Source organism: Antennarius striatus, chromosome 9, assembly GCF_040054535.1.
Source record: "Antennarius striatus isolate MH-2024 chromosome 9, ASM4005453v1, whole genome shotgun sequence".
Lineage (NCBI taxonomy): Eukaryota > Metazoa > Chordata > Actinopteri > Lophiiformes > Antennariidae > Antennarius > Antennarius striatus.
The window spans coordinates 3,653,217-3,666,510 of record NC_090784.1 but is presented as its reverse complement, the minus strand read 5'-3'; the positions used below and the strand labels follow the sequence as shown (position 1 = coordinate 3,666,510).

General features: G+C 41.0%; 1 protein-coding gene across 3 annotated transcripts in view; it reads left to right on the top strand.

Annotated features, from left to right (window-relative positions):
* LOC137600882 (intermembrane lipid transfer protein VPS13B-like) overlaps positions 1-13,294 on the top strand; it is a 359,901-nt gene that overhangs the window by 185,883 nt on the left and 160,724 nt on the right. For 2 of the 3 annotated variants that reach the window (XM_068322736.1, XM_068322735.1), the window contains exons 28-31: positions 89-230; positions 761-1,033; positions 1,320-1,461; positions 1,907-2,018. In XM_068322736.1, the coding sequence (XP_068178837.1) occupies positions 89-230; positions 761-1,033; positions 1,320-1,461; positions 1,907-2,018 (669 nt within the window). The remainder of the gene's footprint in view (positions 1-88; positions 231-760; positions 1,034-1,319; positions 1,462-1,906; positions 2,019-13,294) is intronic. The other variant, XM_068322737.1, reaches the window with a different exon arrangement.

The window sequence follows — 13,294 nt, the reverse complement described above, 5'->3', positions numbered from 1 at the left end:
ATTATTTGTTAATTCATTTTGCTACCGCTCCCTTTGCCCTCTGGCCTACTTTATCTCTGTTGGCGACTTTATCTATTCTCACCTCCAGTATGGAGGAGGGTGTTCGGAGCTCTGGCAGTTCTGGAGGAGTGGTCCTCTCTTGCACTGACAAGCTGAACAGACGTACTGTATTGTTTCGACCCGTCAGCAAGCAAGACACTTTCAGCCACTTCTCTGGCTTTTTCCCTCCTGTAAGAAGCCATCTTTTCTCTTTGTTTGTTGACTCTGCATAATCTTCATTAACAGTGGCATCAAATCATCTCATGTGCTCATCAGAGATTGTTTTTATGAGCCAGGCCTTATACTTGGTTTGAAACATTTTTTGTTGTTGTTTTGAACTTTTCTTCTTCTAGACTGTAGTCACTATGAAGATCTCAAAATTATTAAATTAATCATATGACCCTCTGAAGGAAAATACCTCTGAGTAGTTCACATTACTCTGAGTACATTTTAAGTCCACTGATACTGGATGTTTTTGCAGACTAAACTGTGATGTCTTAAACAGATCAGCCTTGCTTCTGTACGTAGATGTTTACTGATGATAGCAACAAGGTTGACCAAAATGATTCATATTGAATTGAGTCTATATCCTGATACATTTATACTAAATCATTGTTGTTGTATGATTTTGCTTCTAAATTACATTGGACACGTAAAGGTTTGTCTGTGACTGATGGATACCTATAACCAGTGTGATTTGTCCTGTCTCGCCACTGGCCAGACTGCTGCCAAAGTCCTGGAGGGCTCTCACCAGCAGCATGGCTTCCTGTCTATCACCTACACTCAAGCTGTCACCAGAAATGTCCGTCACAAGCTGACCTCCAGGCCTGAGCGGCCGACACGCAGCGGCGCTACAACTGCCAGTCAGCGGTTGACCTCTGATCCTCTGGCTGACAGCTCACCTCAGTACCTGAGAGAAATCCTGCTGACAGCGCAGCCCTTTGATGTGGTGCTATCCTGTCCCCTATTGGCTACAGTAGCTGGGGTGTTCCAGGTATAAACAGCTTTTATGAATAAAGGTTGATGTTGGAAAAAAACGTTTTCACTTAATTTGGAAATGTCATAGAAAGAATATAGTCAGAAATTAAAACATCACCTAAAGATTGTTCCACATGAGTAAAAGAGATGCGTTGTACCAGTTAAATTAATCTTTACTGCAACAGTCATATGGAATGATGAATGTATTCTTTTGTCCTTTGAACCAGTCTTAGAAACAAAAGAACCTTCTGCTTAAACTCTCTGTAAATGTTTTATTAATATTCCACTTGATTTATGTTAAGGCTACAGTACCAAGGCGCTACAAAGAGCGTGGGAAATCAGCAGGTCAGCCAATGAGGAGCCACACGCTGACCTCTCGCAGTTTGCCTCTCATCTACATCAACACCAGTGTGATCAGGGTTTTCTGTCCGCCCACAGCATCAGGTTTGAGAGCTACTTGTCGCTTTGGACTCCATCCTTGTGTTTTACATGGGAAGTGTAGCAACCATTGGGCATCGTGTTGTCTCCTGTGGTGTCTGGTGTTCTTCAAGGCTGTCGTCCTGGATGATTGTTTCTGTTACTGCCAAGCAGACACAATAGAGACGCCACATTAGAATGCAGAGACATTAACTCAGTGGAATAGTTGAGGTTCTGAAAACAACCACAGCTCCATATGCACTCGTATAGAATAGATGCACACTTAGTTGGTAGCACTGAGTAACTATACTTCTAAGATGTGCCAAGCGGTGCTTGTGTGTATTCATATTCCTTCAAACATCTGTGAAATAATGCATGTAGGACAATGTCTCTGTTTACAACACAAGTACAATTCACACCCTTCTGTATTCATTCGTTTAGATTTGGTCCATGTGTATGTCTGTCTCAATAGATCCCCATATGAAGAAAGAAGACACAGTGATATTAAAGCTGGGCTCCCTCAGCATGGCTCCTCAGGCGGACAACCCTCTGACCCGCACTGTGCTGCGAAAAGACATCTACCAGTAAGGCAGACTCTCTTCTGTCTCCACCTCTCTGCTGAAATGACATTTGATTACTATTGTTTTCTTCATAATATAAGCCTATGAGCCCAATTTATTGAATTAAAATATTTATATTAAAATATCCAGCTGACATATGCCCACTTATACATTCCTTAGCAGTTAACAATAAAACTCAGTGGCACAATGCCCTTAAGTGGTATCAAATGTAATTGTATCAGAGAAATGGAACAAGAACATGAAGACAGACAGACAGACAGACAGACAGACACACACACACACACACACACACACACTCACACACACACACACACACACACACACACACACACACACACACACACACACACACACACACACACACACACACACACACACACACACACACACACACACACGTTATTAATCCCAGAAGAAATTGCACATATACACTGCTCAGGCATTACATAACAAATAAATACTGGATAAACACCAGGAGAAAAAGAAACACTGACATCACAGGACATACCACAAGACATACACTACACTAACAGACACAAGCAGCATTAACAGGACATATACTAAAATATAAACAATATAAAATTAAAATATAAACAGTATAAAAATTAAAATATAAACAGTATAAAATTAAATTAAATCCATTCAACCGCGTGCTGACCCCCCCCCCCCCCCCGCTCCTCCTGAGAGAGTCTGGTGGCACAGGGCACGAAGGAGGACCTCAGCCTCTCTGTGGAGGCGCTGTGTGACAGCAGTCTGCTACTGAAGGTGCTTCTCTTCTGGGAGAAGGTGGTGTGCAGGGGGTGGCTGGTGTTGTTTGTGATAGCCTTAACTTTAGACATGGTCCTGCTCTCCAGAACTGTCTCCACAGAGTCCTGGCTAAGACACGACCACTGAGCCTGCTCTGCGGATGAGTCTGTTAAGACGGTCCATATCTCTTTTCCTGGCCTCCACCCAACACACAATGGCGTATGACAGCCCACTGGAAACTGATAGAACATGCGAAGGAGCTTAGGACAAATGTTGAAGGAGGCCAGCCTCCTCAGGAAGTACATCCTGCTTTGCCCCTTCTTGTACACACAGTTGGAGTTGAGTGACCAGTCCAGTCTGCTGTCTAGCTGCAGTCCCAGGTACTTATAGTTTCCTACCACCTCCACCTCACTGCCCTCAATGATCAGTGGCTGTGGAGAGGGGGGTGCCCGCCAGAAATCCAGCACCATCTCCTTTGTCTTGGAGACGTTGAGCTGGAGCTGGTTCTGTTGACACCACTCTACGAAGTCAGCCATCAATGCCCTGTACTCGCCCTCATCACCCTCCCGGATACATGTCACAATCCCAGTGTAATCGGAGTACTTCTGTATGTGGCATGTATCCGAGTTGTGCTTGAAGTCCGATGTGAAGAGAATGGGCAATTTAAATAATACTGGTGTCACTGCATCTTTAATCCAAATTAAAATAATGGTAATAAATATTTCATACGTCCTAGTAATATTCGCCGTGGCGCACTGGCGTGGTGCCCGGAGTTTCCCCCACCTCAACACCCAATGCCAGCTGGGATAGGCTCCAGCTCCCCGTGACCCGCTGCGGCAGACACAGCAGCAGAAAATGGATGGATGGATAGTAATATTCGCTGAACAGTGTGTTGATTAAAGAGCCTTTAACACCTATTTCTCTCCTTTTTTCATGTAAATGTTTATCATCAGTAGCTCCAGTTCCAAATACAGTACAGGACTTTCTCATCACACTGATACAACCTCACAACCGTTCTGCCCACACTGTATAAAACCACTAGTGAGCAAGTTTTGTCTGTGGTTATGCTTGCAAAATTGTGCATCCTTGTCATCTCAAACAGGTAGTTTTTAGGATAGTCGGATGACAGCACCACATTATAGTTAACCCAAAGTTCATTTTATCTCAAGAAAGTATTGCATCCCATGGATGCGCTTTGAGAACAATTTGTGCATCCCAACATGACATTTATGCATCCCAAAAGTAATATATGGTCGAAGCGTACTCACAGATTTAATTTTTCCAAAAGTACAATATAAAAACTAACCAAGCGGTTAATTGAAATGATTTTATTAAGAACAACTTGATAACTGTTTTAGCAAAAAGAAAAAAACAGTAAAATTATATATTAGTCTTATCAGCCTGGTAGTCATTCATTTAGAAATTAAAAAACATGTAATACAGAGTTTTTTTGTCACTTTTGCTTTTCATTCAATAGTATTTTTTGCCTTGATATACTGATAGGCTCCTCTGGACACTGCACCAAGCTGACAGAGCCTTCTCCGTCAGTAATATTTGTCTCTTTTTCTTGATTTACTTTTGGTTGTTTTTCATTCATTGTCACTCGGTTTTTCTCAGACTTAAGCATGTTTTTTGGAGGCATGATATATAATCAATTATTCAAACTTTATTTGTGTAGCGCTTTATCACTCAGCAGACATTTCAAAGTCCTTTCACAGACAGAGAAACCCAACAGCACTCTCCAAGCATAAGCGACAGTTTATGCTTGCTCTGGAGGGTATAACTAACTCCTCGCTCTCACTGCAGCATGTAAAACAAGCAGACATTGATTTTAATAAGGCAGAATCAGAATTTATGGGTTTGAAATTTAACTGGAGAAATGGAAAAATTGTGAATATTTTTTTTGAATGGAAGTGCATTTAAACCTTGCGTCCCAGGACGCACGCTGTCTGACGATCGTGCGTCCCTGTCACAAAATGTGCGTCAAAGATGCAAGGACGCACGCAAATGAGAACACTGTTAACCTGCTCCAGAGATGACAGAGAGCAATGAGTGATACCCAAGGGGTCCACTGGGGCCCTTCAGCTGAAACACAAGACTGTTGACATAAGGCCCCCGTGCCATGTGGATCAAAGCTGCTCGGCAGGGAAAATCTGGACTTCTGAGGGAAATGGCTTTGCGCAAAACACATTTCCCTCCTATAGGCATCTAAGAGAATCTGGATTGTGTCATAGCTGCCTCAAAAACCGCAGCCCCATGTTGTGTGTGTGTGTGTGTGTGTGTGTGTGTGTGTGTGTGTGTGTGTGTGTGTGTGTGTGTGTGTGTGTGTGTGTGTGTGTGTGTGTGTGTGTGTGTGTGTGTGTGTGTGTGTGTGTGTGTGAGAGAGAGAGAGAGAGAGAGAGAGGGAGAGAGAGAGAGAAAGAGAGACATTGTATGAATGGGCAAATATGGAGCTGGCAAACACATGTAATGAGGCAGATAAAAGTGGTGCCAAATGCTTTGTGCAGCTGCAAGTGAGTTGTGAGCTGACACAAGTGAAAAAAAACAACAACCGTTGGACAACATAAGGAGAGAAGAGACCACTTTAGACTTCATTGCCGCCTTCAGTTGGTTGAAGTGTCACATGCTGGGAGTTGCAGGGAGGCAGAGGGGAGCTAGGCCTATAGCCATGACTGACTGTAACCATGAAGTCTGCATGGACAGAAATACCACACTCCAACATAGCACAAATTTCTTCCTGATTACTCAGCCTATCTCCCTCGCAGTCCCTCATTTGCTCATTTGATGTATTGGAGCAAATATGGTATTGATCAGTAACCATAGCTACTGTTCTGCAAGGCCTTTTGAGGTAATTTATTCTCTGCTAGCTGCACAGTGTTCTGTGCTAAAAATGTTTGTCTTGCTACAAGTTGATGCAGCCAATGGGATGAAACCAGTCTGTTTCCATGGAAATTCTGTCTGGATTTATTTTGCGGACATGGTGGCCACATTGATAAATGATGATCTTGTGGATTTGGAAAAATATCTGGAGTTTTTCTCAGACTTTTAGCCCAAAAACAGTTATACCATCCATGCAATTTCTCCGCATATTGGCTAGTAATCTTCGTCCTCTAGTAGTTAGAGGATCGGTTGCTCTTTTCTGTGGTGCCCACATCTGCTTGAACACAGTTTGCCTCACACCGTACTCCACCCTGGCCTAGTCACACATGCTACCATGTCCTCCACATGCCCCGAGGCATGCAACCTAGACATTCAAGCACACATGCCTTTTAAAGTACAACATAGTCAATGCATTCACAAGTGTGCCATGGACATACCCATGAATGCCGACTTTGGGAATGACCACTTTTTATATGCACCAAAAAGTAGTCTATTACAAATCCTAGCAGCAGGCATGGCCATGTCTACAAACACACTCACATTCACTCACCCCTTTAACCTCCACACCAAAGCCAAGATTCACCACTTCCCTTTCAGCAGTGAAACCCAGGAAATATGACAAACCTCCCTCTGTGCTCATTCTTCATTTCCTAACCGTGTATTATCCTCACTAACGTCCCTGTTAACATCTGCCCTCCAATTTAGGATGATCACACTTCTAAGTCACATGACTGAGAACCCTGAGATAGAGACTTGTTGGCATGCCATTAGCAACAGTGTTCCATGCTTCATCTAAGCTGAATTTTCAGCATGTAGTAAGAGCCTGTAATCGTGCAAACCAATGTGTGTTTACAATTTATTACCAACTGTGGCTAAAGGAAGAAATATGTCTGAGTGTCGGTAGCCATTTGCTCAGATTCTGTTTGAAGCCCACCACTAATTACATCCGTCGTCGTAATTGAATGAGTGATCTAAGCGACTATGCTGTTATTGTCTACTGTACATGAAATGATTACCTTGCAATGTCTCGGACTGTGATTTACTACAATACCACCCTGGGAGAGAAGACAAGATTGAAGGCTAAAACAGCAAGCACGTGTAAACATCCTGACGGAGCATATCTTGATGCTGCTCAGCTAACACTATTCCTGACACACTTCAAAGCTCTTCAGCTTCCCTTTCAGCCACCACATTTTTGGGGGAATGGTGTGTATTTATCATTTAGAGTGGATAGATTTCCTCTGAAGAGGTAAAATAAACCTGTTTGACTGCAAAGTTGCAGTGTTAAGTTGATATCTACCACCAAGTTCATTTGGTAACAATTAACAGTTTCATTTGATGGTATGATGTTAAATTTTGTTTCCCTGAAGGAATAGGTCCCCAGCGGCTTCTTTACAAACCAGAAATTATGACACATAGCTCCAGCCTTCCCTCTTTCTCCCTCTCTATCTTCAGTTACAAGGCCGCTGTCAATTTACACAGCTGAAATCATTTTCCTGCCTTGAAAAAGCGGGATTTTTCCAAGCATACGAGCACAGGCCCTGGGAATGTCCAGCATGCTTTCAGCCCCGACTTTCTTGTGGTTTTGTGCCCTCTGTAAAATCTCACAGATCTTTTGCTCCCTACTGCTATTCTCTTTCATCCCCTCTCTTTTTATCCCCTTTTTCCAAAAAGATTTTTTTTTCACTGATGGAACACAATTGAAAGCTCCTCATGTTGGATGAATGGGGACCACTCTTTCAGATACCATGTGGAGACTGGGTGTTGAATTGATTTGCTTTATTATGGGCATCGAGACAAATGTGTATCCCTGCAGTGCTAAAGCACTATATAAGTTTTCAATATGCTTATTATTGACATTTTATTGAATAACAGACATAATTTTCATATTCATTGAATTAATGCCTGATTTAAAATAACTGTTGCTGACTGTATTGCCTTAAACAGTGAGTGATTGCACACTACTGTCATCAAAAATAAATGACCCACTGAAGGGTCATTCCATCCAACCTTCTATACACAACAAACCTGAAAGAGGGTACGATCTGTCCACATTTCCTCTTTCAAAAACACCTACAGGTGTGCAATTTACGTTTTAAGGAACATTTTTACCTTTAATCGCAGTTTATGTATTGTTTTTTTGCTGTTTCTAAAATTGTTGCTACATCACGTGTGTATTAATGATCAGTAGGTTAAAGTTCATCCACATCAGCAAGAATTCTTTCTGCTAGTCTGTCAAGTTCCAGCAGTACAATACATAGAAATATATATGAAATTTAAAAAAAAAACGATGCTGTAAATTTGTAGTTAATGCTTTTTTAAAAATTTATACCAGAAAAAGAATATATTTTTATTATGTTATTGCATATTTTTTCATATTGCATACTTACACACACATATGTATTCCTTATATACTGTATATATTTTGTTTCTTTTTTCTGATGGATATTTTTACGGTGTGTGTGTGTGTGTGTGTGTGTGTGTGTGTGTGTGTGTGTGTGTGTGTGTGTGTGTGTGTGTGTGTGTGTGTGTGTGTGTGTGTGTGTGTGTGTGTGTGTGTGTGTGTTATTGCGTGTGTGTTTCTAAAAATATCTCACATTTCCCGACAACTCCACACCTAGATGACACAGCTTCAGCTTTAGATTCCATCACATACTCGTACTAGTTACCTCATGGAGACTCAAAGAGGATCCTGTTGCAGAAAATATGGTTTTTGTTTTCTGTTTTGATTGGCGCACATGCCTGTGTTTCTATGGAAACAGCAGAGAAGACTGCTGCGTCAGTGGTGATGCAGAGTCAAGTCAACATGATGTGGCTGCATCACTGCACTCTGTTTGACTTCCTTTTGCCTCTTTTTCTAACACTTTCCACAGTGTCTTTCAGCATGTATGTTGCACCCTCACTAACCAGCTTCTTAGGAATTTTATTTTCTGTCTGAACTGTGTCTTCCTCTTTACGTTTTTCATTTCATGTCCCCTTAGACCCTTTGTCATAATCCATTTCGTTCTTTCCTGCAATTATTTTCGTTGATGTGTGTGTGTGTGTGTGTGTGTGCGTGCGTGCGTGCGTGCGTGCGTGCGTGTGTGTGTATACACAGTATATGTATTCGCATCTATGTGTGTATATAAATTCTCAGTATCCAGTAGTTACCTGGATTGACATCCTTCTTTCTCACCTATTTTATCCTTCCACAGCTCTGCTGTATTTCTTTTTACTGTATCCATGTGTATTTGTTATTTCCTTCCTGTCTCACTTTTCCTCTCCATCGCTCCAGTGTTGGTTAGACTGGTCTCAGTCCCAGCATATTGTGGTCAGTAAGCAAGCCTCTTATTGTTGTTGAATGACTGCCTGGTTAAGCCCACATATATTTCCTAATAAGTGGTTGTGATGGGGATCTCCCTTCCACAGATAAACACAGCCTGTGAAAGCCAGGACACTGCCTGTTACTAATAAAATTATTTGGCAATGCACATTATGCACCCTTCTCTCCTACTAACATCCTTATCATAGTGTTGTGTGTGAATACAAGGTGGGAGTGAAGTGTTCTCCGCTTGCCTGCTGTATATCTGCTTGTTTTCTCAATGGTTTTATGTTTTTATTGCACTCATTTACAGAATGAAAAGTATGGGTAGCTGCTGACCTCTACAATGAGGTCGTCCAATGAAACTTCTGTATCTTGGCATATTATTGAATATAGTAAAAGTTTGCTTCCCCCTTCTCTCGCAACATTCACAACTCTGAAGGGTCCTGCAGTCTTAGAGACATAGCAACAATAAGCATTTAAAGAAAGCATCAACATCACCAGCTAGCCAAGCTGCTGCAGTAACAGACGTCACCATCTGAAGTGCTATGAAGATTCATCTCCCCACTTATATATTTGAATAAGCTCACTTGAACAGTCTCACTCTGTCACGCTGTTTCCATATCCACCCACTACCTGTCAATCAAGCGCCCAACCAATCATGGTGCCCAACCAATCACGGCGCATCTGCCAGAAGGAATCATGTGAACAATATGGCGTGAGGCATCTGCTGTGTTAGGAGAAGAAATAGCTATACATGGACTCCCCAGTTAACATAATTTTAGAGTGTCATAACTGTTCCAACAATTTTCATGATTTTGAGAAGAGAGTCCAAACAGCAGGAACGACACAGAAAATGGCAACAAATTCTGAGTGAAACTAGCTGGCTAGCATGAACAGTCTGTCCAGCTATGGTTTCCATTTGGAATTAGACAATCGATGCTGTACCCAAAATGCTCCTCGGGCATCTGACCAACACGGTCTTTAAGTAACTACATACAGTTCTGTTCAAGTAGTCAGCTAACAGAACTATCACTTCTCTAAAAAATCTTTTCCACTTGCTCGTTTGACAGGTGCCTTTTACTTTAACGTTAGCTCCTTTCCCAATCTCACGATTAGTTAGCTTTCTTTCTCTAGTAATCCTGCTACCATTCATATAGGGCTTCGCAATGCCCACCCAGCACAATCCATTATTTGCCAATACAAAGTCGTAACATTACCACGTTGTTTTTTGACTATGTTGGGTGCGCTTGGTTTATAATACCAATACATTTGTTTTCATATGTTTGGTATGAAGTCTGATATTATTCTTTTATCGTGGAATTGCCATGGTAGTGTGTTGATATTTTTATAGAAAGAAACACATGGTATATATTAGTGGTCCCAAACCTGTTTTTTTCCACAGACCTGTTTAATGTCCAATAACAATATTTCCACGGACTGTCTTTTAAGTTGTGGCAGCTAAATAGAACAAAATAAAATCATATGATCAGCTTAAAAACAGTTTTATCTAAATATAATAATCTACGTGAATCCAATGTGTGTGCAACTTTATTATCAGCGTCCTCGTAACATCACAGTAATGGGGTTTTTTTGTTGGTTTTGCTAGCTTGGGAGTTTCATTTTGTCGGCCAGGGCAGCCCCTTTAAGAGTGTAGTCATGTGACCGAGGCAAGCATCTTTACCAGCATCAAGAGTGACTCATAGCTAGATGTGGAGGAGTGAATCTGGTCATTTTAAAACAAAACATTGTTTAGAATCAGAACATGAAGAAAACAGATATAATTTAAGTCCGGGATTCTTTCTGTGTGGCCTGGTACCCGTCCACAGCCCAGGGGTTGGGGACCACTGGTATATTGTCTTTATAGATAAGTCAGCATTTTATTAAAAGAGTGTTTATTATTATTACTACCATGCTTGTAATTTTGGCAAAGCATCTCTGTGCTTTAGGACCTTAAAAACTCATGCTTAAGGTCTTAAAATTTGTATTGTGTTTTTTGAATGACTTTTTATTTGTGTTTATTAGTTTGAAGCAACAGGAGTTAAGGCAAGGTGTGGAATAAAGTTGCTTATAAGCAGACATGTCACAGCATCAGCAGTCACCTCAATGAATTCACCTGAGGTCACTGGTGCTCATCCACCGCTGTCCCCATCGCTGGTGCTGCTGTATTAGCTGTAGGATGAGGACATTCTGTAATTTTATGCTTTCCAATCTCTCATGTTTGTGGCAGCTGTGCCTCTTTTTCTTACTGAAATTAAATTTTATCTCTATTCTCTCCCAGTCAACCCTCTTTTTTGTCTTCTTCTGTCGTCTTTCTATTCCTCATAAAATCCAGCGTTCCCAACAAATGATTCATTAGATGCTTCAGTGCACACTTGCCTCATCATTCACTTTAGTCGGCTGCCAAGTGCCCCATTTCCCCGTTTGTTTACACCAGCAAAAAGTGCGCCGGCTTTACTTCGCTGCCACAGCAGAGTGTAAGAGCTGCTGGGGCCACACACAGTGACACTCAGGGCCTACACTTACATTATATACAGGGATTTTGGACTTTCTTTCAAAAACTCCCCAGGCTTCTGAGCAGGTTTAATGAGGTTTGAACTTTTTTCACAAGCTATGATGTCAGTGACATTAGCATCTGTATCCCCAGAGTGAAATAACTCATGAATATGATCTTTCGAAGCAAAAGCGTAAATGATAAGTAGCATTCATATATGAACATTTTAACATTTTTTAATGAAAGCACTGTGATACTTTTTACTGTGCTGTTGCTGTAGTACATTGTTGTGCAGTTGTTGAGCTTTAAATGGTGTCAGAAAAGGAGTTGAGCACTGAAAACATTATGAGAGCACTTTGTCTACAATTTTTCTGTTCTAAATTTTGTATTTTTGTGAAAATTTGCCTATGAGTCGTTAAAAGGGATCTGTGGTTTGTGGGGAAAAACCAAACCAATTTAATAAATCTCTTTAATTGCCATGGTCTTTTTTTTTGGCCAGCTAACTGATCAAATATTTTGGTTACTGCATATGTGTATATTGATGTCATTACTGTAACTTAAATATATTTTATTTCAGAATTCCCCTTTGATTCACAATAATTGAGAGTAGTTGCATTGCAATTCGAACAAATTTACGGTTGCCATAATCTAATCAGAATCCAAATATAAGGAAAAAAAGGTATTTATGCAAGGGCAGCTATTAAGGGATAAATAAGAAAATAAATAAATAAATGCAATTAATCAGGTCACCATTAACATATTTAATGACATACAGCAGAAATGGCACCCAGCCATGAGAGTTTATTGAACTGAAAGAGCTCCATAGAACAGTGGTCCCCTACCCCTGGGTCGCGGACCAGTACTGGTACCAGTACTGTGGGTCAATCAGTTCGAAAGAATATAGACCCTACGTTATTTCTGTTTTATTTATTATCTGATTATGAGCGATGTTTTGTTTTGGAAAATGACCAAATTCTCTCCTCCAAATCTGTCTATGAGTCTCTCTTGTCGCTTGTCTCGGTCACATGACTACCTTCTTAAAGGGAGCGCTTTATACATTACTGCTAAACTGAAACTCCCAAACTGGCAGAACACACAAAAAACAACATTTTTGAAAAGTGTCTTTGCACAAAGTAAAAGAGTCAGGGTGGAGAGAGAAGAACCTGTGACTGCAAAGAAAGGTAAGCTACAAAACACCAGTTTTTAGTTGGTTGTATTAAACCTTAAAGACCTGCCCGTGAAAATATTGTCTGACATTAAACTGGTCCGTTGCGCTAAAGGTTGGGGACCACTGCCATAAAGGACCCATCCAACATTCAGCGGAGGTAAAGGGGTTTTAATTAACACTGCTAAGGATGTCATTTGCAGAAACAGCTCTGAGGACTCCTTAGACTCAGCTTCATTCCAGCTTCGTTCCAGCTGTACTCTTGTTTGATGCCCAAAAGGTTGAGGCAGGCAACATCCAACTGAGATGATAGGAGCTTGACATTTCTTGGTTAACTGTAAATCATTTTGTTCCATTTGTTTCTTCCCCATTCATTTAATCCTCTCTCCTACTCCCTCATTTTAGATGTATAATCATGTTCTCTGTGTCATCTGTACAGAAGGAAGATAAAATATGCAAAGATTGGAGGTTCAGCCAGAATAAACATTGTTTTTTGTCAGTCCAGCAAATGAAACACCTGGTGCTGGTAAATGCAGTGGACATATTTCAGATCAGTCTGACACCCTGGATTACTGCAACATCAAATTGTTTTAAAATTGGGGACAGCTTCTAACAAGAGTAAATCATACACCCTCTTTTAATAAAGTTTACCCTTGAATTTATATTTTGAATTGGACAGGAGAGGCTGTGTA